Raw genomic sequence first — 26,392 nt, 5'->3', positions numbered from 1 at the left:
CTGAATTAAAACAGCACATTAATAATAAACACAGCAATGAATATAAATATTCTTGTGATATATGTAACAAATATTTTAAATGGAAACACTATTTAAGAAAGCATAAACTTATTCATAGTAAAAACGTGTTTTGCGACATTTGTGGTAAGTCCGTTCCAAATAGTAAGGACAGTTTAGAAAGACACAAGAGAACACACAAAGTACAGGTACATGCCTGCAAAATATGTGGAAAAGAATTTAAGAAGAAAGGTGCGTTGTTGCAACATGAACGAAAGCATAGTGAAGACCGTCCTTTCAAATGCGATATTTGCAATAAGAGTTTTAAATCGAAAGGTGATGTACAAGCGCACCACAAAACTCATACTGATGAATGTAGCTATGTTTGTCAGGTATGTAACAAACGTTTTAAAAGAGAACGTTATTTAATGAATCATAAAGTAGTTCATAATGATGAACATAATCATACTTGTCAGGTATGTAACAAAAGTTTTAAACGAAGTTCTTATTTAAAACGGCATATTTATGTACACAGCAATGAATGCAAATATTCTTGTCACATATGTAACAAACGTTTTAAAACAAAACCGTATTTGGAATGTCATAAAGTAGTTCATAATGATGAATTTAACTATACTTGTCAGGTATGTAATAAAAGTTTTAAACGCAGTTTTAGTTTAAAACAGCATATTTGTAAACACAGCAATGAAGCAACGCATAGTGAAGACCGTTTTTTCAAATGCGATATTTGCAATAAGAGTTTCAAATTGAAACGCCAACTAAAAAGCCATCACAAAACTCATACTGATTAACGTATCTATTATTGTCAGATATGTAAGAAATATTTTAAGACAAAACATTCTTTGGAACAGCATAAAATTATTCATAGCGATACAAAAAAGTATGTTTGTGACATATGTAAAAAAAATTATAAAAATAAAACGGCTTTAGCCAAACATTTTATTAAACATGAAATCATGTATTTATGCTGTGTTTGTAAAAAGCCATTCAAGACTGAATCCACGCTAAAAGAACATTCGAAAGTTCACGTTGAAAAGTGTAATATTTGTAATAAAGAATTTAAAAATAAAATCCGCTTAATTAATCACCAGAAAATTCATTAACACATAAAACGGTTTCTTTGTGAGAGATTCAATAGACGTTATATCAATAAATATAGATTAAAATGTCACGAAGCCACTCACAAAGGAGACAATCTTCGTTACGTTTGTGAAGTATTTAACAAGGGATTTTATTTTAAAAGTCGTTTATTAAGCCATCAACTCGTTCAACAGAATTAAGCGTATTTTTGTAGAAATGGTAAAAGCAGATTTGAAACAGAAACAAAATTGAAATTACGTTTAAAATATTTTGTTTAGAAAGATATTCCAAATAATTGCATTATCTATATAACATATGTGAACATACTTTTACTTGTGGGGAAGTTTTACAGAAGCACGTGATTACCCTTTTAGTAATCAGATATGTGATGGCTGTGGCAAAAAATTCTGTTCAAATTACATTTTAAATGTTCACGTGCGAAGTCATTTTGAATAATGGAGTTGTTCTTGTGGAATGCCTCGAAATAATTCACATATTTTATAATAATTATTCTATTTTATTTGTATTAATATAGTATATGTACTAGAAGATATGGAACAATACGGACTTCTTACTTTTATTATTAATTTTAAGTATAACGTGTATTAAAGATACTTAACATTATGAACACAAGGTCTTTAGTATAAAGGGGAATAAATGTATTGTGTATGTTATCTCTGAAGAAAGTTGTGAAGACTTTAATTAAGCATTTTTCGCAAATGAATAATTTTTGGAAATTTTCTCAGGATAAATGAATTCAGTTAATCTATTGATTACAATCTGACTATATCAGTAATGTATAATTAAATGTATTAATAATAATAATAAAATATTTTAATAAGTACTTTATACTATGTTAAAGTTACCAGATATGTTAGGTGAAATGCGGGACGCTTCTGTGTTGGGGGAGCTAAAAATGAGGTGGACCTCTAACATACATATATATAATAATAATAACTAACTGATTAATAAATACTTTATTAGAAAAATATATAAATAGATAAATGCATAAATAAACTTAAACATAACTCTTTATAGAAAAAAAATTGTTTTTTTTTTTCACAACTTAATGGCGCTGTTTGTGTATCTGCCATGGTTTGCATAGAACGGCCACTAGGGGCGCCCCTAGATATTATTTAAATTAATAATAAATTCAATATATTATTATTGCAATAGGAATTTATTATTTATACCACGGAATGACACCGTTGCTGCTAGAACGCCCACTAGGGAACTCCCGGGCTACTAGTAGTAAAAAAAATCAACAACTTTATGCTCTTGACAACTTGCGAACATGTTGAAAATGTACCGCATTCTGTTATGTTGTGTACAGGAGGGTCTAATGATGTGTTCACTTGTTTATAATCGATCAGCGCAAATCGCAACCGTCAATTCTCGTAACGGTCAACTCTTTGATAACAGGTGCGTGTCTGGGAATTGTAACGGATAAGTTACGGCGGCGCTGATCGATTATAAACAAGTGAACACATCATTAGACCCTCCTGTACATGACCAAATGCGGGACTAACAACCCAGATCCGGGACAGTCCCGCACAATTCGGGACGTCTGGTCACCTTATACTACGTGTTTCTTTTTATTTTTCTTGTTTTGTTCTTTCTTAATTGTAAATCATAGCCAGGCCCAAAAATCATGGTTAGAAATGACCCTAAGGTTAAAGTGTTGTAAAACTATAGATGCGGCCTTTCAAAGAATTATTAATGCCGAAACAAATCATTGGAACGAGGTGCTTCTAAGAATAGTGGCAATTACTAAAATGCTTGGTAAAAATGGTCTGGCTTTTCGAGGTACGAGCGACAAGTTGTTTGAGTATAAAAACGGTAATTTTTTAAAAATAGTTGAGTCGCTATCTGAATTTGATCCCATTATGGAGCACGTCCGTAGACTGCGAAAAAAGAAGAGACTAAAGCGCACTATCTCGGGAAAAATATACAATACGAGATAATAGATCTGCTGCATTAAAGTGTAAAGTCTCATATTATTGATGAAATAAAAAAATCAAAATATTTTTCCATAATTTTAAACTGTACTCATGACATTAGTAAGGTAGAACAAATGACTCTTGTAATCAGATACGTTTCAATCAATAAATTTGACGCTGATGTTGAAATTAAAATTAATGAAAGCTTTTTAGGCTTCTTTCCAGTGGAAAGATCCACAGAAAAACAAATGTCTGGTATTAGGCTATAATTGGATAACTTAATGACTTGGGTTTAATTTTCAGGATATCAGGGATACGACAACGGGTCCAATATGAGGGCGATAAAGCAGGGGTTTAATCTAAAATTAAACAATATAATTCGCGAGCATTCTATTTTTCCTGTAGTAGCCACTCTCTCAATCTTGTTGTTAATGATATGGCAAAAGCATCCTTGGAAGCCGCTAATTCTTTCAACACGGTCCAAAAATTGGGTTTTAGTTTGAAACCATTGAGTGAGTGACACTAGATGGGAGAGTAGGAGCCTTTAAGATTTCATTTGGAGATGTATACGACGCCTTGCTAAGCATTTACGAAAACCAGGAAATTGTTAATTTAATAAGAGACGAGGCCTCGGATTTATTAAATTGTATTAAACAATTTAAGTTTTTGTGTTCATTAGTTATTTGGCATAAAATACTAAATTCCATTAATTCAATAAGCAAGTTGATGCAAACAAAAGATTTTGATCTAGCCTCTGCACTTGATCTTTTACAAAACTGCAAAATAATTTTTAAGAACCTTCGATCGAATTTGTCCTTCGATGAAACTATTATTGATGCAAAAGAACTTGCTACCGAAATTCATGCGAAGGCTAATTTTGGATCAACAATAACACGACACCACGCCGAAGAAGGAAAAGGAACCTCTTATACGAACCCATCAAAGATACAAAAGAAAAATATAAAATAGATTTTTTTTTATTTTACAATCGATCAAGCACTAAATGCACTAAATGCTAGATTTAAACAACTTAGTAATCATAGTAACTATTTTCAATTCTTATATAATATATACGATTTAAATATCATGTCTAAAGAAATGCTACTAAAACACTGTAAGAATTTAGAATGCATTTTAACTAATGGTAATTCTGTTGACATAAATGGGGTAGAATTAGCACAGGAAATTTCAGCATTATCTGCGCTTTTGGGCAGAAAAGAAAGCTTAAGCAATGTACTGAGCTTAATTACAAAGTTAAATTTTGCCTCAAATCTTACTATTGCTTTAAGAATATTGTTAACGATACCAATAACTGTAGCGAGTGGCGAAAGGAGTTTCTCTAAGTTAAAATTAATTAAGAACTTTTTACGTTCGACTACTACACAAAGTCGTCTTAACAGTTTGGCTATGTTGGCAATTCAGCATGAAATTGCTGATCGAATTTAAAAAATGCAATAAACAAGTTTGCAGAACTGAAAGTAAGAAAAACAAGTTTTTTTGTGAGTTTAGCAGATTTGATGTTGCCTTGTTTCATTTTCAAAATAATAGCACTTTGATTGTTTGTGCGATAATACATTTTTAATAGCATTTAAAAATGTAATTAACCATATAGGCCTAATTGTTAACCATATAATTTTTTTTTATATGGTTAACAATTTGTGGCTAGGTACAGATATTTCTTAATTAATTTCTACTGTTTTGTACTTCTTGATTATCAATGTTATGTTATATGTTTCTTTCTAAATATATGCTTTTATTAAAATTTAAATAAAATGATTTGATTTGAAAATAAAAATATGTACCTTTATTTAAAATATATATATATATATTTAAGGGGCGGCAATTTGTCTTTTTGTCCGGGTCGACGTAACTGCTAGAGCAGGCTCTGCACTGAGACTCCTGGAACCACTTCTAATCGAGTAGGGTCTGTATTAATCACGCAGTAAGTGATATCCTTCGACCTATGTACGAAGCACTATGCTTGTGAGGAATGATGGAATGCCATGGGGATATTTCTTGACTCAGAATGCACATAAAAATAGATCCCTGTAGACATATTTCATATTTATACATTTATTACTTGAGTTAATATAAGTTTTTATTGCATATACGTATACGTATTATACATGAAACGAAGTGTGAGGGAGTTAAACGCAGATATATACGTCTGAATGTTCAGACATGAAATTATCGGTGAAAATCACTCATATAACATGATCATTATAGCAGTAGTGTCCACAGTTCAATGCTTTCAAGCTGGGAATTTTCTGCGTTATGACATGAGGATATCAAATTGTCCACTTTTGTCTGAATGAGCCAGAAAGATTTAATTAAGTGCAATCCATGTGTTAAAAAATTGTTTTAAAACATAAATTTTTATTAGAAAATTCTGCTTGTGTATAGCAGTGATCCCAACAAAACAGGATGACTTTTTATTATTATGAATTTAATAAAAACAAACGCCTTATTTTGGAAACTAGAATTAAGTTATAAATAGATTATAATTGCGAGTAACGAGTAAAATTTTCAGTCAGTCCAACTACATTCCTGGAATGAAATATTAAGCTGTCTTCTCTGACCTTTGACTTATAATACCCAAGACATAATAGCCTGAATGACCCATACATAAAATTATTCGTGCCAAATTTCAAAACTTTAGTTGATCAACTCGAAATATACTACAAAGAAACGTCGAAAAATACAATTTTGTAAGGAATTTTATATTTTTGTGCTAATGAAGAGTCAGAGATTCAAGAAATAAGAAAACAATGAAAGGTCGAACTTTGATTGATTAACATTAACTTCTTTGTTATATTCTACAACATTCAGAAAAATAAACTGTAAATTGTAATGATTGTAAATTTATAATTAATAATTCTTAAATTCCTGTTTATAACACTCTAATTAAGTTATGCTTTTTCGGTTGTTATATATGTTAAGCTCAAAGACCGAAATCGCTCATTGAGCCGATTTTTACGGATTACCGCCGACGCGAATTTTTACGAATAAAATGCTTTATTAAACTAAAAAAAATCGTCATTTCTTAATGTAAACGCATAGACCACGTGATGACATTCGACAGAACATGGCGGCGATGACTCGTGTGTGGCTACTCTGATATCTAGGTACTCTAATCTAGCAATCAAATGTAGACAGATCCAATCGATAATTTGGGTGGAATGATTTAATCAGAAAATTTATGTAAACGTTACTTTCGAGTTTCGTAGCAATTGGTCGAACGGTCTAGGAGTAGGGTTTCTCATTTCCCGGGAAATTTGCCTTCAGCGGGATTACGGGGAAAATAATTAGTTTTCCCGGGATCCCAGGAAATTTCGGGATGAGATAATAAAATAGAAATTCACATGAATAAAAAATATCATAAAGGAATATCATAAATTTGAATAATTTAATTTATTTTCTAGTAAGTAACTAAAAGTTTAGTGCCAATCTCACCCATATGGACGCGTTAGGCTCAATTAATTTATGTTCTCCTACATTATAAGATGAAAGTAAAATAAAGCGTTTCATTGGGAGTGGAAAGGCTTTCAAAGCTCTCAAAAGAGGAGAAATTTTCTGAGATTTTACGCCTTTTTTTTTGAAGTTTGTTAACTCAGTTTCTAACTGCTCTTCTGCACTTAATTCTTTGTTTATTGCTATCTGCTCTTGTCGTATTCTTGATCTCTCGGATGCTTCAAGATATGCATTTAGCTTGTGAGCTAAAGTCATTTCATTCGGTAGTGTGACAGACTGTGATTCTTGTACAGTACATATTTGAGTTCATTACCTTCATAGAATCAGAAATAGCAGGTTCTCCAAAAAGGCGATCAAACATTTGTTTCGCTGATGAAATTATAATTGCCTCAGATTGTTGGAATGCGCTGTCACTCTCGAACTTCTTATATTTGTTTTCACCAGTGAGGCAAAGTAACAATCCCATCAATTTTTCGTTTCTTCTCTCTTTTATGCGGAGAACTAAATATTCATGTACTTTTCCAGAAAAAGCAGTGTTGAATTGTTTCAGTTATTTCAAACGAAAGAGGTAATATCCTCTGATTGAAAGTAGAGTAGATTTTCTTCTACCTAGCTTTTCAACAGTTATTTTTAAGGGTTCTAGCGATGCACGATGTCACGAATTACATAGACTTCTTGTTTTTCAAGGCTAAGAGTGCTATTTTTATCTACTTTGAGATCAACACGGATGGTCTTATCTTGATATACCATTCTAGCATAGCTAAAGACTGTTCCATCTGGTTTTGCTTTCAGCGAGTGCTTCGCTGCTCAATGATGCGCAAACACAATACATAGATATTACATAAACTTACAAGTGAAGACTTGTAAAACATAGGTAATAATATGAAGCATGAAACCTCAAAATTTCTCTCTTAGGTGTCTTCAAAATGCAACTTTTCGTATAATGAATGGTAGAAATAAAACCCGAAATGATAAATTATTATTGAAATGAGAGATTTCCCGGGATTTTTCTCGTAGGGGATAAACGGCGGAAATCCCGGGAAAGAAACCCTATCTAGGAGTGTATAGCGAACAAACAAACAAACATACTTATTTATATCAGTGGTACGTTGAGTTACGAAATTTTCGACATACGAGTCGTCTCTCGGCTGATTTTTTCCTTCGAGTTGAGAGCTAAATTCAGGGATACAAAGCCAGCGCTATATATCCGACTGTTACATGGCGCAACGAATGCCACAGCAAACCATAGGTTAAGAAAAAAAATGCTAAACTGCCGTTATTTCGTTACTCTTTCAATGTCTGACAGGCTAGTTGATATAAAAGCACATGATCGAGTGAGAGGCATTATTTCTCTTCTATGTTGTGTGCGGCTTCACCTTCTCTCATTTATCTAATTTTTCATCTTTTCTTTCTTCATCTATGCAGCGAACGCCTCATCATCCGCAAAACCAGTTTTTTTGCATTACATTATATTGTGTTTTATACAATATTCGTTATTTATAAATACACTTTTCTTACTTTAAAACGTGTAACAAAAAAACTGCAGTGTTTTGGAGGGTCCAGAACAGATTGATAGCATTTCAATTCATTTTAATGGGGAAAATTGATTTAACATACGAGTAGTTTCAGTTACGAGTTCCGTCACGGAACGAATTAAACTCGTAAGTCAAGGCATCACTGTATATAGATTTTCTATTGTGATAAATAAAATATTTGTGTTAAATTCTTTATCCATTTCGTAGAAAATTTGTATTCTTTATACGATTTACAAATTTATAAATTAAAGTAAGTCACTTTTCGAATTGATGTGTCTAATAACAATAAAGTTGCAACGCGTCGCTCAACTTTTCCGGCAACATTTAAAATTTTTGTGGCTGTTTCCGTATATTATCTTATGAAATTTTGTTTTTAAATATTATAAAATAGCAAAAAAACCTAATTTTCAGAGTAGGGATATTTCTTATAATTAATTGTAAATGCTAATAACGAGTAAAATCGTCATAAAACCCTACTGGAAATACACACGAAACACATTAACTCCCCAGCCCCTCGATATTCAATCACCAAAATTTAACAGCATCAACCTCCATAATACGCAGTCCTCCCTGCTAAATGTCAGAAAATTTCGACAAAAAGCAGTGTTAGTTTCAAACAGGGTGAACGAAATCGTGCCCCCCACAAACTAACATTTATAAGTAAAGAAATTATCCCCGGAAATGCATGTCACGGACAGGTCTGAACAAATTACGACCGAATGTTTAAGCATTTCTCGACGTTTCAAGGTGTCATATGTCCAAAAATATAAAAATCTTCAGGGGGTCATTTTTTGTCCGATCGCCATACAGAATGTATGGCGATCGGACAAATGCTCTCTTATATATAACAGCAGGGAAAGTGAAAAGAAATGCTCTCGGACATGCTCTCTTATATATAACAGCAGGGAAAGTGAAAAGAAATGTCAACATTTACGGCACGTCATCAATTATCATTAAAATTTAACTAATTTATTATCTATTGAATAAGTCAACGCAACACATGGACAAATTTTCTAATCGGGTATTTTATGTGGAAAACTGATTCTTTGCTTAGGTATTAGGCACGTGAAGAAAAACTAGAAAACTGCACGCTACAAGCCGGTTAATAAGGCGCAAACCCGCGACCACCAATGAACCTAATTATCGTAAAAATGATTAAATTTACATTAGTACTAAGTATTAGTGTATAAATGACTTTTTTTATAGTGAGGCATTGCTAAAGAAAACATTAGAGAATTTAGGAACAATTTAATCGATCACAAATCATGCTAATTCCTTCGGGATAACAATAAAAATTGAAGTAAGTTGAGATTTACATATTCAATGTAAATCTTTGAACAAATTTAAGACGAAATTACTGTTGTATTAAATGCGAACCACACAGTACAATGCGATTTATTAAAATTAAAGGAAGAATAAATGGAAATAATTAAATGGTTAATATTTCCATTTACATTTCTTTTGTTAGTAGTAAACCACACAAGTACGAATACGTATTACGTTAGCCCGTGTGGAACAGACACCTCGCTTCCCTTGCCCATACACTTAACACTGTGAACTTTGACATTGTACATTTCCGGTCACTGATCGATCTTTTGTCAAAATTAAATACAAATTAAGTAATCATTCGAAAATTATTTATTTTTGATTAATCATTACATATAAAGCAATAAACAAACAGAAAGTTTACAAAAAACATCTTAGAACTATTAAAAATTGATTTCATAAAAATTTCAACATTTATTATTACAATAACTGGTTCATTCTATCTTGAATACCTTGTTGGGCTGCAATTAGAAAAGATTGTAGACGTATAAATTCCCACGGTCGTCTTGTTGTCTGTCCGCATGTCTTTCGTTAATCTCGAGAATTGAGTTAGACAGAAGAAAGATGAGTCCAGACAGTGAAATCTTAGTGACAGAAGGCCCCAATTACCTATGTAAGTATTCTGATATGCATCGTCAGACTGCATATATAATCGGGGCTTTCTGCCCTGAGAACTGTCCATATCTTGTCCCGACTTTATCTATCTTATTCGTTCTCGAATTCGAAAAAGACAGACAGCGACGGTGAACAATGGAAATTTATAAATCTGCAATTTGTTGAAATTGTAGTTCAATTATTATAAGCAAAATGACAAACATAAAAGTGATCAGTAAAATCCCAATATTCATACCTATTGTCCTGTATAATATATTTCGTATATTAGTATAAATAATATGTATTTCACACAGGAAATTTTATTGTGAAAAATGACTTCGCGCGTGATATTTTAAACCTTTAAACGAACAGAATTTCTTACCACAAACATCACATTTCATAACGCTTAAATCGGTATTCATTTTCATATGTCTATTTAAAAAAGTCTGTGTCCGAAATGTCTTACTGCAAATTTTGCATTCATACCTTCCTCCCGGCGGATGAGCAGTCTTTTTATGAGTTTCGAATTCAACTTTTGATGTAAATTTCCTTATACAAAAATCACAACGGAAGTGTATCTGACCATTGTAAGCAAATAGATGCTGCTCCAAATCAAAACTATTTCCGTAAGTCTGTTTACAGATATTACATTGATAAAGTAACCGCTTGGAATGTATTTCTGAACAAGAAAACTGTAAATGCAGTTTCAGTTTAATTTCTGTTTTAAATCTGCGTTTACAATGGCTGCAAAAATGCTCCTTTCTTTGATGAGCGGGTTGATGCCTTAAGAGGTGAGATTTAGTGTTAAAACGCTTCTTACATACCTCACAAACGTAAGGAAGATTGTCTTTATTGTGAGAACTTTGGTGACGTTTTAACGCAGAAGCTGATATAAAACGTCTGTTACACACTTCACAAATATACGGTTTCATGTCAAAATGAATTCTCCGATGAAGGTTTAAAGAAAGTTTACAGGAAAACTCTTTTTTACAAATATCACATTTTTGAATATGGATTTTCTTATGAACTTTCAGCATATTTTTAGTTTTAAATGGCTTACTACAATAAGAACAAACGAACATATTCTGATGTTGAGCAATGTGATGTCTGTCAACACTACTTTTGCGTTTAAATCCTTTTTTACATACCTCACAAAAATACTTATCACTTCTATCTTCGTGAGTTTTTTCATGTCGTCTTAAAGAGCATTTTCTTTTAAAATACTTGTTACATATCTGACAACAGTGCTTGATTTCATCGTTATGTATAAGAACATGCGCTCCGAAAATCCGTTTTGTCTTAAAACTTTTGTTACACACCTGACAAAAATACTTACATTCATCACTGTGAGTGTCACCATGCCTTTTTAATTGGTATCTCGTTTTATAACCTTTATCGCAAATATCGCATTTGAAAGGTCGATCTTCACTATGACTAATTTGGTGTCTTCTGAATAACGGTTTCGTTTGAAATTGCTTTTTACATATCTTACAATAATAAGATTCTTGGTGAAGTGTTCTGTGATGCCTCTCTAAATGGCCCTTTGAACTAAGTAGCTTATCGCAGATGTCACATTGAAAATGTTTCCGCTCAGATACTTTACGATTTTTTGATGATGATGGCAAACGATGTATTTTATGATCAATTTCGATTTGTTTTTCGGTGTTGTGTTCTTTCAAGTGTCTTCTCAGTAAAAATTGCCAGGAAAATTTCTGATTGCAGGTTGTGCAGTTAAATGGTTTCTTTCCAATATGAAAGAACAAATGCGTTTGTAGTATTTTCTTGTTTACAAAAGTCTGTTTACATAAATCGCATTTGTGATTTTGTTTAGAGTGAGATGACCGCATTGCTCTGAAGTATTTCCTTTTAATCTTTCTTTCAATTTTGTTGTGTTTTCTAATTGAAGGGATGAATTTCGTCTTGTTTGCATTACATTTATTCTCCTTTTGTCTTTTTGAATTGTGCTCAATATCGTATTGCTCACTTTCTTCTTTCTTCTTAACTTAAATTTAAAAGTTAAATACAATAATTACACGCACTGTTTCAAACTACACGCACATTTAATATTTTAACCTTTTCGAAACTTTAATTACAAAATATTATTAACTATTTTAGTGGTTGAAGGTTCAGGAAGTAGACCGATAATGGAGGTCGGGTCTCTCTCCAGTATGGTCAGACTTTCCTAAAAACTAAGCTTTTTCCTATTTTATAATAATAAAAATATAACAAGTTTTTTTAATAAAACACGATTCCACATATGGTGCCACCAAAATTTTAAATGTTACATTGCGCTAATATTAGCCTATATGTAAAGTCTGATCTTGAAAAAAGGATTTAACAAGTAAACTTGTAACATGTTACTTACTTTGTACGTTCTTGTTATTTCTGTTAGAATTTCTGTCGGGAATGAAGAATTCGTTCTTGACAGGCTAAAAAAAACACAATAAAGCTATGTTATATATGAAAATAATTATGTAAATCATAAACGCATTGTTGTGCATTAAAAAAGTGCCTTAATTAATTTTTTTTTTGATCTGGTTTACGGTTGTATAAGGGAATGCACCATGTGGGCAATCTGCTGAAAGGGGGATCTTCCTGGAAGTACTTTCTATGGGAAACTGGCCCCTATTAGGTGTTGCAAAAGTGAAGAAACCCGGAAAACTCTACTTGATCAGCACATTTACCAGAAAAAAAAAACACATAATCAACTGTGTTCAGTGATTTTATCCACTGGGCAACTTATTAGACCAGTGGTTCCCAAATAAAAATTTGAGGTTCTACAATAAAATCCGTTGAGTATAGTGATATATGAATGTGTCAATGCAATTTGGGTTATAAGGAGAAATTGTTGTAGTCTAGGATAGATCTTGTATGACGATACGAGGACTTCCTCCGAGACTATACGCGTGCTACAGTTATTTATAGCTTTATAAACAGTATGAACCAATTTAACGATAACGGAACGACTGAAATCATAATACATTGTTTGACAAGTAACACCTTCAACCAGGGCCGGATTATCGAATAGGCAAAGTAGGCAAATGTCCAGGGCCCGTAATTCGGAGGGGCCCGGCTTCATTAGCTATTGCCTAAAAAAAAAAAAAAAAAAAAAATTAAAGGTCAACAGCCATCCGTGCGTCAGAAGTAATCTCTCCCACGAGATCTCTCGCACCATCTAGAAATATTCCTAGGGCCACCTTTCATAGTAATACTGATGTATGGTTATGATTCATTTTCTAAATTTAAACTTATACGTCGCAACATCGCATATTCGATGTAGCGTTCAAGTTGCTCGAATGCGAAGTTATTACAATTCAATAGTGTTTTATAAAACAGTTAAAAAGGGTGACACTACGGTGTGACACCACGATATCTGCACTGGGTGTCACCCATGCTAGCTACGCTAATGTCACATTATATAAGATTTGTTTAGAAGCAACTTATTTAAATAGGGCCCCAATTTAAATTTTGTCTAGGGCCCGCTAGAGGCTTAATCCGGCGCTGCCTTCAACCCAGAGCCGTAACTAGGTTATCGCCAATATGGCCTCCGCCATAGGCGCCGATTTAATAAAAGCGCCAACGAGGTTTCAGAATAATACGTATTCAAAATTAATAACACAAAAGAAACTTTTATATTTATATTTATATAGTATTTATGATCTGTAATTTCTACGAACATATATTTCAAAAATAAACCGCCATTTTTTTTTGTTATTGAAATATATAAATTTTTTCTTTCTTTATCCTCGCCATTTTCCATGTTTATATGGGATCGGCGTTTCCTTCTCTAATGCGTTTCTTCCATTTTTCCCTATCAACGGCTTCTTCTCTCTTAAGTCCCCTCTGGTTCAAGTCTTCTTTCCAATGCATCTTTGGTCTTCTTCTTTTGGATAACAGGAAAATTTATATATTTCAATTTGTTAACAATTATAACAAATTGAAATATATAAATATGAATATGATATTTTATGAACAATAGTTCACTTCCGAGAACTTCTTTGCAGTAAATACGACCGCACGTATTTATCTATATTGTTACGATAGGTTCGGTGTTTACATCGCATGTGCATTGCGCTATTAATGAAAGAACAAAAGGCCAAGTATCGTATTTAAGTACAAAACGAATTTATTTCTTTACTAGCATCCAAAGTTCGAAACAAAATTATAAATAATATAAAGACAGCAAAATATTTTAGCATAATAATTGATAGTACTCCTTATATATCTCATAGAGAACAAATATGCCAGATTATTAGATATGTCAAAATTGAAAATGAAGTGGTAACTATCGAAGAGAGATTTGTTGATTTAGTACTATCAAAATGTAAAACGGCATAAGGACTTGCAATTAAAGTTTTGGATAAGTTAAAAAATGATGGTTTAGATTTTAAAAACATAAGAGGGCAAGGATACGATAACGGAGCAAACATGGCCGGAATATATTGATATAATGGCATGCAAGCGCATATAGCACGATTAAACGATCTTGCCAAATTTGTTCCTTGTGCCATGCATTAGCTTAATTTAATAGGGGAAAAAAGTGATCACGTGACATAGGTGTCGCGCATATCGATACGGTTGTAAACAAGCTGTTCCGTTCGAAGGATAGCTTACTTTATAATAAAGGAAGAACGAAAATATTTTTTCGGAAGGTTAATAACGGTACAATTAAAGGAAGAATTAAAAAAGTACAATGCCAAGTTAGCTGGTAGAAAAGCCGATTTAATAGAAAGGTAAGTTAAAATAATCTACATCTATATTTTTATCGTTAATTATTACATTTATAATTTCAAGTCCTTATAACTATTACATGATAAGGTAACTTACCAGTATATGAAAGTTTTAAGGATAAGATTTCACAAAATGCACATTTTTCGTCGATAAAAACATTTAAAGATCAGTAAAGTTGTCATTGATTCTTTTCACATTTGCCTAACCAAAACATAAGGTCAAAACTTTAAAATGAAGTTTTTTCCTCTTGGAATATGGTCATGTACTGAACCTGATATATTATAACCAATTTATACCAGTATCTGAAATGTTAACTGTACCAATAGGTTATCACTGTAATTTAGAACAACAATCAACACAAACAAAACTACTTTCTATGAAGTTCTAAGACAATATAAGAGATATATATCTGAATCTTTTACCAAGAGAAAACAATTTTTGGAGTAATTAAAATAAATATAATCAAAATGTCTTTTTTATTGGTCACAAGTCTTCTTACTTGTTTCAATAATTTAATGCAATAAGACTAATTTCTTCACCAATAAACTTTTTGTACAAGTGAATTTTTGCCCATTTTCTTTTACTAAATCTGGCATACACTATATATATATGCCATATTTAGGTGCTTGTCAATACTGTTCAGTTACCTTATACTGTTTATTTTTATATTATATGTAATATATTAAGGTAAGAATATAATATATAATAATAATTTTTGCCTTTCCTGTCAATGAGACAGAAAAAACTAAATAAAATATTGGTGATCATATGTTAACTAGTTATTAAACTTGTTTACAATAATTTTCAGGTTACTGGCATATGAGAGGAATCAGGAAACTCATAATTTTTCTATATCCTGTGATAGCTCTCCTGAACTCAAACTTCCTGATTCATCTGAATATAAGGATCTCTCTCCAAGTTTACAAATACCAGTTTTGACTATAGATACAATTGATGCCTACATGGAGATGTCAGATCAAAGAATGCCACTGTCTGCTGTGCAGATGTATTTTAATGAATTCTTATTAATAATAAGAGGAACAAAAGAGAAACATTTTTTTATATTTTAAAGGTAATGTAAAATCTGAATTAATCAAGGGGAACAGATTTACACAGATTTAGTAATTACAGATGATGATGGGGTTATAGAAAATGTAATATGTGAATGTACAGCAGGTAAAGGGCCTAAAGCGTATTGCAAACATGTATGTGTAACACTATTGGCAATAGAAGAATGTGGAAGAACAGGCACATATAAGTGTCACAAAACATGCACACAGGTTCTGCAAACATTCCATCAGCCTACCCGCCAACATAAAGGTTCCCCAATTAAGGCTAGTGAGCTTCCATTTCATTTATTTAAGAAGAGAGGAATGAAAAGGAAACGATTGGAAGACATGAAATTTGACCCCAGACCATCTGGCAGTTCAATCTCTGATTATACAAACTTTGTTATTAATTTGGCAATGAACATGCAAAGTGGTTGTGCAATACCGATATTACAATTAAGGCAACCAGCAAACATGAGGGCTTTAGAGTCAGATCATGATTATTGCAAAAGCACAATGTCCGAAATGTTTTTAAAAGCTTTACATGTAACTGAAGCAAGTAGGGAGTACATAGAACATTTGGAAAAAGAGACCCGATTACAACGAAAAAGTGCAGTTTGGAAGAAGGAACATTTGTTGCGTTTGACATCTTCAAACTTTGGAAAAGTTTGTAAATTAAAATCAGCAGACAGACTAAAATTGTGTGACTCGTTACTGTCAAGTAGGCCAATAAAAAGTAAGGCAATTTCTCATGGCTTAAGGTATGAAAAAGAAGCAATTGAAGCATATTCTTCTTTTGAAAATACTCCTGTGAAAGAATGTGGCATGTTTCTTCATCCAAAATACCCATTCTTAGCTGCAAGTCCAGATGGGCTTGTGGATGATGATAAAATATTAGAAGTTAAATGTCCTTACTCCAGTTTTAAACTTCCTGTGAATGTGCAAAATGTACCATATTTGGAATGTACTGATGACAAAATTACTTTAAAACGGAATCATGATTATTTTTATCAAATCCAAGGTCAATTAGCAGTGACAAATAGACAAGTTGCTCACCTGTTTATTTACACAAAAAGTGACTTCAAAGTTTGTATCATTCCAAGAGATGATAAATTTATTGCAGACATGACTGAAACACTAATTATGTTTTTCCATGAGCATTTTAAGCCAGCTCTTTTAAAAAAGATGTTCTATAAACATTAAGTTTATAAAATAATTGAGCTAATTGTTATTTTTATTTTACAATTTGAGTTTATGTAAAATTTTTCTAGATGGTAAATTTTTTAAATAATAAAAAGAGATTTTGTTTTAAAGATTAAAATTTTTTATTTGCTTACAAATTTACAAACATTTATTCAACTATAGTACAAATTTTAAAACCACTATATTACTTTGAATTGAAGTTCCATAATGAAGACCTTACTGTGTATGCTAGTATACATTCTTAATCTTAGAATTTATAAGCAGACAAAAATTTAAAAATACTATAAATGGAAAACTTAAATTAGGCTAGGGTCTAGAATGAAAAAAACATTATATACAGAATTAATAGAGCTAGACTAACAGTGAAACAAATTAAGCATCTCTGCCAACAATGCATGGTCTAAAATTGCATAACATAAAACATATAAATATAATTTCACTGCCAAGTTTGGTTACTGTCGGATGCATGTGTTGCCTCAAAATCTTATATGTACGAGCCATTCCTATAATACGTTCAATATGTATTCTTTTACTAGATATTTTTCTGTCTCGAGATAACAAACTGCTGCTCAGCTGTGCTTTTCCTCTCATAAAAGTGGGTGTATTTACCACAACATCTTTAGTAATTAGCAAGTCCTGAATGTTAAAACCTCTATCAGCCATTACACAGTCTTTTGCCTCTGTTATTTTACACAGTGAAGACCTTTCTGCAATCTGTCGATCACTTGCAGAACCACCATAGGCTTCTGAAACAAAACTTACTAGACCACCTGGTGTGCAACCTACAACTGCTTTTAATGTGTTGTCATTTTTATATGATGACCATGTAGCCTGCTGTGCAACAGGATTTTTTGGTTTGCTTATTTTGCATTCTAGAGAATCAATGATAACTCTAGTATTTGGAAATTTCATTTTAAAATCTCTAGGCATGTATGTATCAACAAGAGATCTTTCACTCCATATATCCAACTCTTGCCATTGTAAATACATGAAATTGATCCAAGTAATGAAAACGTTTCGTACTGTTTCTTCAGATACACTAAACATCCTACTCAACTCAAAATTTGCTGTATTCAATCTTAATTTTATTAAAGTCAAGAACAACTGGTTTGGCACTGCAAGTGTTACAACCTGAAACTTGTAATATTTTAAGCTGTATGCTGCTGGTCCCAAACTTTGTAGTACAAAATTGAAAGAATTGTAGTTCTCTAACCCAGTATAGTAATGTATAGCATTGTTGTCAAACTCAAATCTTTCAACTGACATTGGGACTTCAAAAGTATGGGTCTGTGTAGTTACACAGACCATAGTGCTTGCCACATTATTTTCAATAAGACAAGTAGCCTTTTCCTCCTCCTCATCTATTATTACTTCTCCTCCTATTTCTAATGTACCAGTATCCATTATATAGCATGCATCATGATTATCTTGAACTTTGCGTTCACGGTTTTCTCTTCTTGCTCGTCTGCTCGCAACCGAAGGTGCCTCTTTTTTAGACCAAAGAAATACATTTGGTACAGCATCAGCCTTCAGTTGTCTCTTTGCTGGGATGTTTCCTAATAAAGTAAAATAAATCTATTTATTTTTCATTTAGCATAAAGAATTAACAATTAAATCCATGATACTATATATATTTTTTATCCTTTGTTAACTTAGCATTAATGCTATGTAAGTGCTCAAAACTAGCCTCTACTGTTAGGGCTTATCACGCCTAGATATTAAAACTAAACAGAGACTTTTGATGTAAACATCAAGTATTTTTCAAGCGAGGTGTTTGAAGCTTCTTAATTGCTAATAGCTTGAAAAAAATATTGTACAGTTATTATAATTCTTTAAATAATGTGCTTACCAAAGATATTAATTTCCTTATACTGATCAGGTGTGAAGTGATTTTTACACACGAGACTGGATGAAGTTGGTTTCCAATTTGCTCTTTTAACGGCGTGAATCCATTTCTTTCGCAATGCTGGATTTTTTGGAAACTTGTGACCACCACTATTAGAACAATGTGGTACACAGCACCACGTACTTGGCATTTTTGAAACTTAAAATATTTATTAGATTTTCGTTTAAAGAAAAAACAAATGGTACTTTACAACCGACAACGTATCGCTTAGTCTGTTTACGACCTCATCGATACTAGCGCCGCGTGCGGAGTAGATTTCACTTTTTTCCCCTATTGGAGTGCACGCAGCAAGCATTACCGTGGAGATGATTTCATTGTTTAGGAATAATCCTGAAATTGTTTAATTTTTTGCTTCTTCTACCCGAAGATGGGAAAAAATTACATTACTAAAAACAACACTTAAAGGACATAGCAACACGAGATGGTGCTCTAAAATCACGTTTCAGTAGATAGAAGTTGAATAGATTACACCCCATGGAATTTCGGGACTTTTAGTATATATCTGAACACAAGGGGCCGAGACGAGTTCAACGGTATCGTCGTAGAATGCATTGTTAAAGGCAAGAAATCGTAAATATGATAACTTTCTTATTTTTCGTCTACGGTCCAAAATTAGGGTATCGTTGAACTCGTCTCGGTTCCCTGAGTTCAGATATATACTCAAAATCATAAAATCAAAATCAAAAAACATAAGTACAATTATTTCAGATACTACAGGTTCTGACAAGTAAAGAATTTTTCAGAGTCCTGTCACAAATAGGCTACGTATTGATTACTGACCATTTGTGACTAGGGATTGCAATTGCTGGATCCCTCATCCAGCAATACAGCTGGATCCAGCGCATTCTTCGGCCTGCTGGATCCAGCACCAGGTGCTGAATCCAGCGCTGCGGATCCGCAAATACTCAGTTAACTTTCTAAATAATTGCGCAAAAGTCTACATTGTCACGTTGCCGCTTTGCTAACTACTAGACTGCTACTAATTACTTACTCACTACTTTACTAATACTAATAATTAAATTACTTATAAATAAACTATCAAATTAATCAATCCAGCAAAATTTAATAAAATAATAACGTACTCAATCGCTTATAACGATCTTCCTCAGTTACAAAAGAATGCATTAACTATAGAACATAAAATGTGTTTGGAATAAAGCTGCAAGGCGCACACGACAACTGGTTGTACAAACCATAGAGATGCGGGCTCATTGTCTACCGTGCGGAGATCCTTTTACATTAATTAATGTTTTTAACGGACAATGCTGGTTTCGTTGTTATATCTTATATATATATTTTTTCCGCTATTTATTTTGTTTATTTATCTACATTTTGTCCGTTTGGGCGTTTTCCGTTAATTTTTGTATTTATTCCGAACAATTTTATGTTCTGTATTTAATGTTCTATTTTTTGTAACTGAAAACGTTATTATTTTATTAAATTTTGCTGGATTGATAAAGGTGTAGTTTATTTAACTTATTCTACTTCCAGTACATAGTTTTATACTTATAAATAACTACAGACTAATATATAGAGCCTATATAAGAAAACTGGTAAGACTGATAGCCACTGATTATCCGTCCTTACATTATTATAATATATTAATATAAATTAATTAGTAGAATTACCTTTGCTATTATTTAACTTATAATTATAATGTAATCTTTAACTAAACATTTAAAGTTAATTATCACTATCAAGTGTTAAACCGAACCAAAGTTAAGTTTACTACCTAAATGTGTAAGAAGTTTTACTGATTTATAGTGACCAGTCTAAATAATAAAAGTTTCTTAAGTATTTCTAAAAAATGTTTTAATTTCTGGGTAGATAGATACAGATAACACTTTATTGCACCAAAAATACATCCGCGCTGGATCCAGCTGGAATGATTTCAATGCAGCAAAAATCCAGCTGGATTGAAAACACTGCTGGATTTCAATCCCTATTTGTGACATGCCATACCCAGCAAAAATTTAAAAAACTAATAACTAGGTTTAAAATTAATAAATATAAAATGTCAGAATACATTTGTGAGTTAATTATATTTTGTATTTGCAAAATCTACTCAACTTTAACACAAAATAAGAAAAAAAGTGAACTTTTAAGAAATTTGAGGATTTACCCGGATGAGAAAAATTTCCCGGGTTAAAAAGACAACCGGGATCCCGGGATTCTGTTTAAAAAACAATATACAGAATACACCTTGATTTACAGTATAATTGTATAAAATTGGTTATATTAACCTTTGCTTTCAATAATTCAAAAAAACTAATCTACAAATTTAAGTTATAAAATGTGTAATATATTTTAAAGTTTGTATCACTTACCTTTAAATCTTCGTATTGATCTGCGAGATACACTCGTTGATAATCTTCAGTTTTTACTTTAAAATTCAATCTTTTCAAAACAACTTTACATTCTGATTTTATGCCCTGTTTAATGTCACATTTCTCCTCTTTTATTTCCTCTTTCTTATAATCTGTATAGGAATTTAAAAAGTATTTTTATTATAAAAATTCTAAGCAAAGAATTGAAATAAATAAATAAAATTAATTTTAGTTTTAATTATTTAGAAAAAATATTTCTTAACAAAACTACTTAAAGATTTAAAAACAAAATGTGAATATTTAAGCTGAAATTTGAAAAACTTGCGGGCCTATAAATTTCCATTGTCGTCTGTTGAGCTGTCCGCCTTTCCTTCCTTAATCTAGAGATTGAAGTTAGATAGATGAAACCCGAAACCAGATATGTACTAGAGGCCCCGATTAACAATATCCCAAGCAAAACGGAAGTCATAATTACAAGTCAAAAAGCGAGAAGATAGAAGAGATCATCTTCCTCTTCCGGAGTTAAAAGACAAAATGACCAGTGGCGTGCCGTCATTGGATGCGATGGAAGCGCCGATTCCACCTTCCAATGACCTTTCTTTGTATTTTATAAAATATAAATTTTCATATTTTAACGTACTTTGAATTAATTAAAATTAATATTTTATTATAACTGCATATATAACTGTATCTTTTACAAATTTCTATACTACATGTGAAAAAAACGATAAGATTGCTATTGTATATTCGAATAATTCAGTGGCGGAAGGAATGTCGAAACCGGGTCAGTTTCTAATCAGCCAGATTATATAGGCATTAGCACATGCGGTTTACAGAGCACCAACCTCACCCGGTTTAGCTGGTAGAAGCGACACACGCGTAAAGAGTCCGACTTTATATCCCGAAGCGGTTGTGGGCTGTTAGCCGCCTGCCCGTCAGATAATCTATTAAAAATACATTTAAAGAAGTATACGGTTTTTACTGGTTTATCGAACAAACAAATACGAACGGGCCCTGACGCGCAATTAATTGATTGTTCCTGAAAGTCGGCTTCTTACAGAAACACAGCTTCCCTATCATCAAATGTCACGGCACGCCACTGAAAATGACTAAATTAAAGAATAAACTAAATTTTTAATTAAAAAACAAAGTGAATTCTATCACACTTCGATTTCTAAAATACCTAAATTGGAATTTTTTCTGTTCTAGGATGCTGATAAATTGAACTGACTGCCTTAATGAAGTACAAATATTGATAATATTAAAATACATATTTATTTTCATATACAGTACACCGTATATAAATTGTTTGTAATGTCTATGAATTCATATTCGTGTTTTAACTATTCTTTTAATCAGTAGAAACATATATTTATTATGTTAAAAGCATCAAGTCTCTTACCTATTTCACTGTTATAACCGGAATTACTCCAACAACTGGAACAGTTTGTGTTATTTGTTAAAATTGAATTTTCATAAATATTTATCTGTAACGATTAAGAACTTGTTACATTATTACATAAGTTAAATTTTACATAAGAATAAATAAATAAATAATATTGAAACTGAAATATAAAATTCCATTTAACCCATAAATTCCTTCAAAATAATAATATTTCATCTGCATTACTTGTGATTGTGTTTTATTATAAAAATTCGATTACTTGGTTAAAATCTGGAGCATCCTCATACCAAATGAATAGGTAAAAATGACAGTTTATCAGTTATTAAACCTTAGAATACAACATCTCACCCTCTCTACTCATAAAATGTTGAATTCTTTCTCTGTTAAAAGCACATTTCTTCACTCAAAAGGATCCAAAATTTGAATAAATTCTTTGTATATTATTCTCCCACCCCATTCGTATAATATAAAACATACAAAATATTTATTTCGACTAGTTCTTATTAAATATTTAATTGTTCATAGTTTGAAGTTTAGCCTATTCACAAAAATATAACATTTTCGAGAATTTCTAAAAATATAACATTTAATTGTATTTTTCTGTTGTAATTAAAATAAGTTCTGCCATGGCTTATAATAAATGTGACATTTAGGACATTTTTCTTGACACTTTTACTTCCTCTATCTCACTGTTTCAGTTTGTCAAAGTTTCCGTAATGTTTCTCCTCTTCTATAAATCTCCCCCGTTAAACCTTGATTACTTCACGAATAATAATTACAATAAGTAGAAAGAAAACACAAGAAATTTTGAAATAAATCTAATAAAATAAATAAACTGTATAAAATTTAATGAAATAAACGGACGTTCACTAAAGGTCAACTCCTCCCCACCCCTTCAGTTCCCGATGAAGTCACTTCACATGGGGCTTCTTACTTAATTTGCCTTGACCCATGAACTTATAACCCGCCACTGTTCATTTGTCTGTCTTAACGATTCAAATAGGTCAATCGACTCAATTGTAGTATTTATAATTATTCATTGTAATTCAGGTTTAAAAATCGTTTGTATCGACGTCAATTTTTAATCATATTTTAATTTAAAAAATTACGTGATTACGGTTAATCGGTCCTCCGGTAGAAAAGTTTACTATTTTCACTCTGTTATCAGATTTAAAAAGAACAAGAGAACATAGGTTTATAACGGGAATCTACAGGTCTGAAATTTGAATATTTCAGCCTAGTTCATATCATGAGTAAAGTCAGGCAAATGATAACGAATAAGTTGTAAAAAAAGAATTAAATAAATCTAATGACATAATATATGGTCCTGAAGACAACTGTCTCACTAATGTCTGTTTGACAGTTTTTATACGTAGACATGATAGACCCTTTCGGGTTCGGTTAACATTTCTTTCATCAAAATCGTAAAATTTTTCCTCGTAGTCGTGAATTTAAGTAGACAAAGTTTATTTTAAAATTTTGGAAGGGGTAATGTAAACGTAGAAAGTTTACAAATGACGCTTTAAAACGATACTAGAGTCATATAGAAAAGTACATTTTACTCACCTGTGTATATTCATGGTCTAAAGGTTCGGATTTAATTTTTCTACAGAACTCTTTGTTATCCGTATTTAATTCTTTCTTACAATTCTTTAAAATTTCAAACTTCTCATCACCTCGATTAAATGTAAATTGTGAATATTCTGTTTCTGGCTCTACTTTTATCTTCATTTTCTCAGTTTAGAATATTCTCGTATGTCAACAATCTGTTTTCAATGAAAGATTTTAAAACCTTCCAGTTTGAGTTTACATTTGCCTAAGTAAATAAATAAATAAAATTTATATAATAGGAAACACTTACCTCTCCTAGTTAAATAGTGTTTCATCAATCAACGTCAATTAATAAATATCCATATTAATTTTACTCGAGTGTTTGAATGAGTAAGGGTCGAGTTATAAACTCTGTAACGTAACCGTATTAATAAGAACTTTAGAGACATCATTAATAGAAATATTAAAACAACATTTCATTCTAAATATGGATTAAAATCAGCATATAATAACGTATGATAATGCGATAAATAACTGATAATAATTCTGCTCTGCTTTTAAATGGCCTAATCTCATGTCGTAAAGAAAATTGTATTGTATACTTATTTACATCAAGACATCAGACATCTTATGTTGCATCTGATTAATATTTATCATCATAATATATATCATGATAGAATTATTGTCGTAGTCAGCAGTATTACCTTTGTTGTTTCATACAGTCAATAATAATAATAAGTCGTTTCTAATTACAGTAAAAATACTATAGTATATTCCCAAATAATTATACGTGTTTTGGAAATGTTCGAGTCACATTAGTCTAGAATCGATTAATTTTATAGAAGAAAACCTTTCAAACAGCCGAACCCCGTAAACTGCACAAGTACCGGCTGATGCTGCTACATCAAATACTATAATTATTTATTCGTTTTATCATTTTTCTATTTTTTTTATTACCAAAGTAACTCTTATAATTTTATATTATTCAGAAGCAGCATTGTCGGTCAAAAGTTACGTTTTAACCAACTTGTCAAAGTTTCGTCGGTTGCTTCCAGAACAACTTCCGATTGTATATCGACTGAGGGCGACTTAGCGCATGCGCAGTTGGTCAATTGTTCGTAACCCTACCGTAAGTTTGATCGATCCAAACTATTCTTACGGATACGATACGGAGTTTATAACTCGACCCTAAGGGCAATTTCACACTGACCGACTGCTCCAACCAGAGTACAAGATATTTAACTTTTTAAATGTGTCCGAGTGGAACGACCCGCCTGTCGACCGACTGCTGTTGCCATGTCGACACGACTTGGGGAGTCGAACCAGTCGAACCAGTCGGCCATTGTATGAAAGATCCCTAACATAGACAGGCAAGTAAACTCAGTGTTTTTGCGCTGTAGCAGTAAAAAATGGTACACAATCAAAGTTAATAGAAGAAAGTCAAGAGGTAGCACGTCATAGTTTGTAGATACGAAACCCACCTGATATATTATAAACAAATATTATTTCTAGAACCCACCTCGTTTTTATCACTCGTCTGGCGCCAAGACGCCTTTCTATCAGCCAATAACAGTTCGTCTGGTAGTCACGTGAGAAAATACAACCACGTGGTGTTTTAATGGCGGAAAGTTCGACGCGGTTAACCGAGATAACAGAATAAAGAGGAAAGGATAATAAATTTAACAAATTCTACACAAATAATCATATATAATCTAATTTAAAGAACAAAACAACCGAATCTTACTCGAAATAGTATTCTTTATCCAGAGATTTTAATCGAGGAATAAGCCTATTTTGTACACCAGTTCTTTCTCGATCCAAGAAAATATCTCTAATCCAAAATCTAGCTAAATAAAACAAGCCGTACAAAACAAAATTTGTAAACAGGTGGATAGCGGCAGTGCCGGTATCGTTCGTCATCTTGAATACTGAACGCATGCGCCGAAATGATTCGAGTGAAGATTTTGGATCAGAGATATCATATTGGCAGAGATATCATATTGGAGAATCTTGCCGAGATATTTTCTTGGATCGATAAAGAACTGGTGTACAAAATAGCTTATTCTTCGATTGAGATCTGTGGTTAAAGAATACTATTTCGACTAAAATTCGCTTGTTTTTTCCTTTGAATTAAATTACATGTGATTATTAGTATCGAATTTGTCTTAAATTTATTATCCTTTCCTCTTTATTCTAATGTCAGTCATCTCAGTTAACCGCATCGTTCTTTCTACCATTAAAACACCACGTGATATT

General features: G+C 32.0%; 3 protein-coding genes across 4 annotated transcripts in view; all 3 read right to left on the bottom strand.

The window, feature by feature from the left end:
- The window catches only part of LOC136969233 (zinc finger protein 271-like), a 320,380-nt gene that overhangs the window by 212,146 nt on the left and 81,842 nt on the right, over positions 1-26,392 (bottom strand). The gene's annotated exons all lie outside the window — the stretch shown is intronic.
- On the bottom strand, positions 10,215-25,671 carry LOC136969229 (zinc finger protein 11-like). 2 transcript variants are annotated; one of them, XM_067263321.1, is made up of 6 exons: positions 25,656-25,671; positions 24,152-24,401; positions 22,583-22,667; positions 21,181-21,332; positions 12,330-12,393; positions 10,215-11,966 (listed from the first exon to the last, which is right to left on the bottom strand). In XM_067263321.1, exons 2-6 carry the CDS (start codon positions 24,314-24,316, stop codon positions 10,285-10,287), a joined length of 2,148 nt encoding a protein of 715 aa, XP_067119422.1. In that variant the 5' UTR covers positions 24,317-24,401; positions 25,656-25,671; the 3' UTR covers positions 10,215-10,284. The 2 variants fall into 2 exon arrangements, with proteins under 2 accessions (XP_067119422.1, XP_067119421.1); XM_067263320.1 differs by lacking the exon at positions 25,656-25,671 and having other exon boundaries at positions 24,152-24,417.
- LOC136969230 (uncharacterized) lies at positions 17,052-19,023 on the bottom strand. Its single transcript, XM_067263322.1, has 2 exons — positions 18,797-19,023; positions 17,052-18,503 (listed from the first exon to the last, which is right to left on the bottom strand). The coding sequence occupies exons 1-2, from the start codon at positions 18,981-18,983 to the stop codon at positions 17,320-17,322; spliced, it is 1,371 nt and encodes a 456-aa protein (XP_067119423.1). The 5' UTR covers positions 18,984-19,023; the 3' UTR covers positions 17,052-17,319.

This window comes from Centruroides vittatus, unplaced genomic scaffold (assembly GCF_030686945.1).
Source record: "Centruroides vittatus isolate TY-2023 unplaced genomic scaffold, ASM3068694v2 contig_1768, whole genome shotgun sequence".
Taxonomy (NCBI): Eukaryota; Metazoa; Arthropoda; class Arachnida; order Scorpiones; family Buthidae; genus Centruroides; species Centruroides vittatus.
Note: the sequence above shows the minus strand (reverse complement) of the source record. Positions and strands in the feature narration are given on the sequence as shown.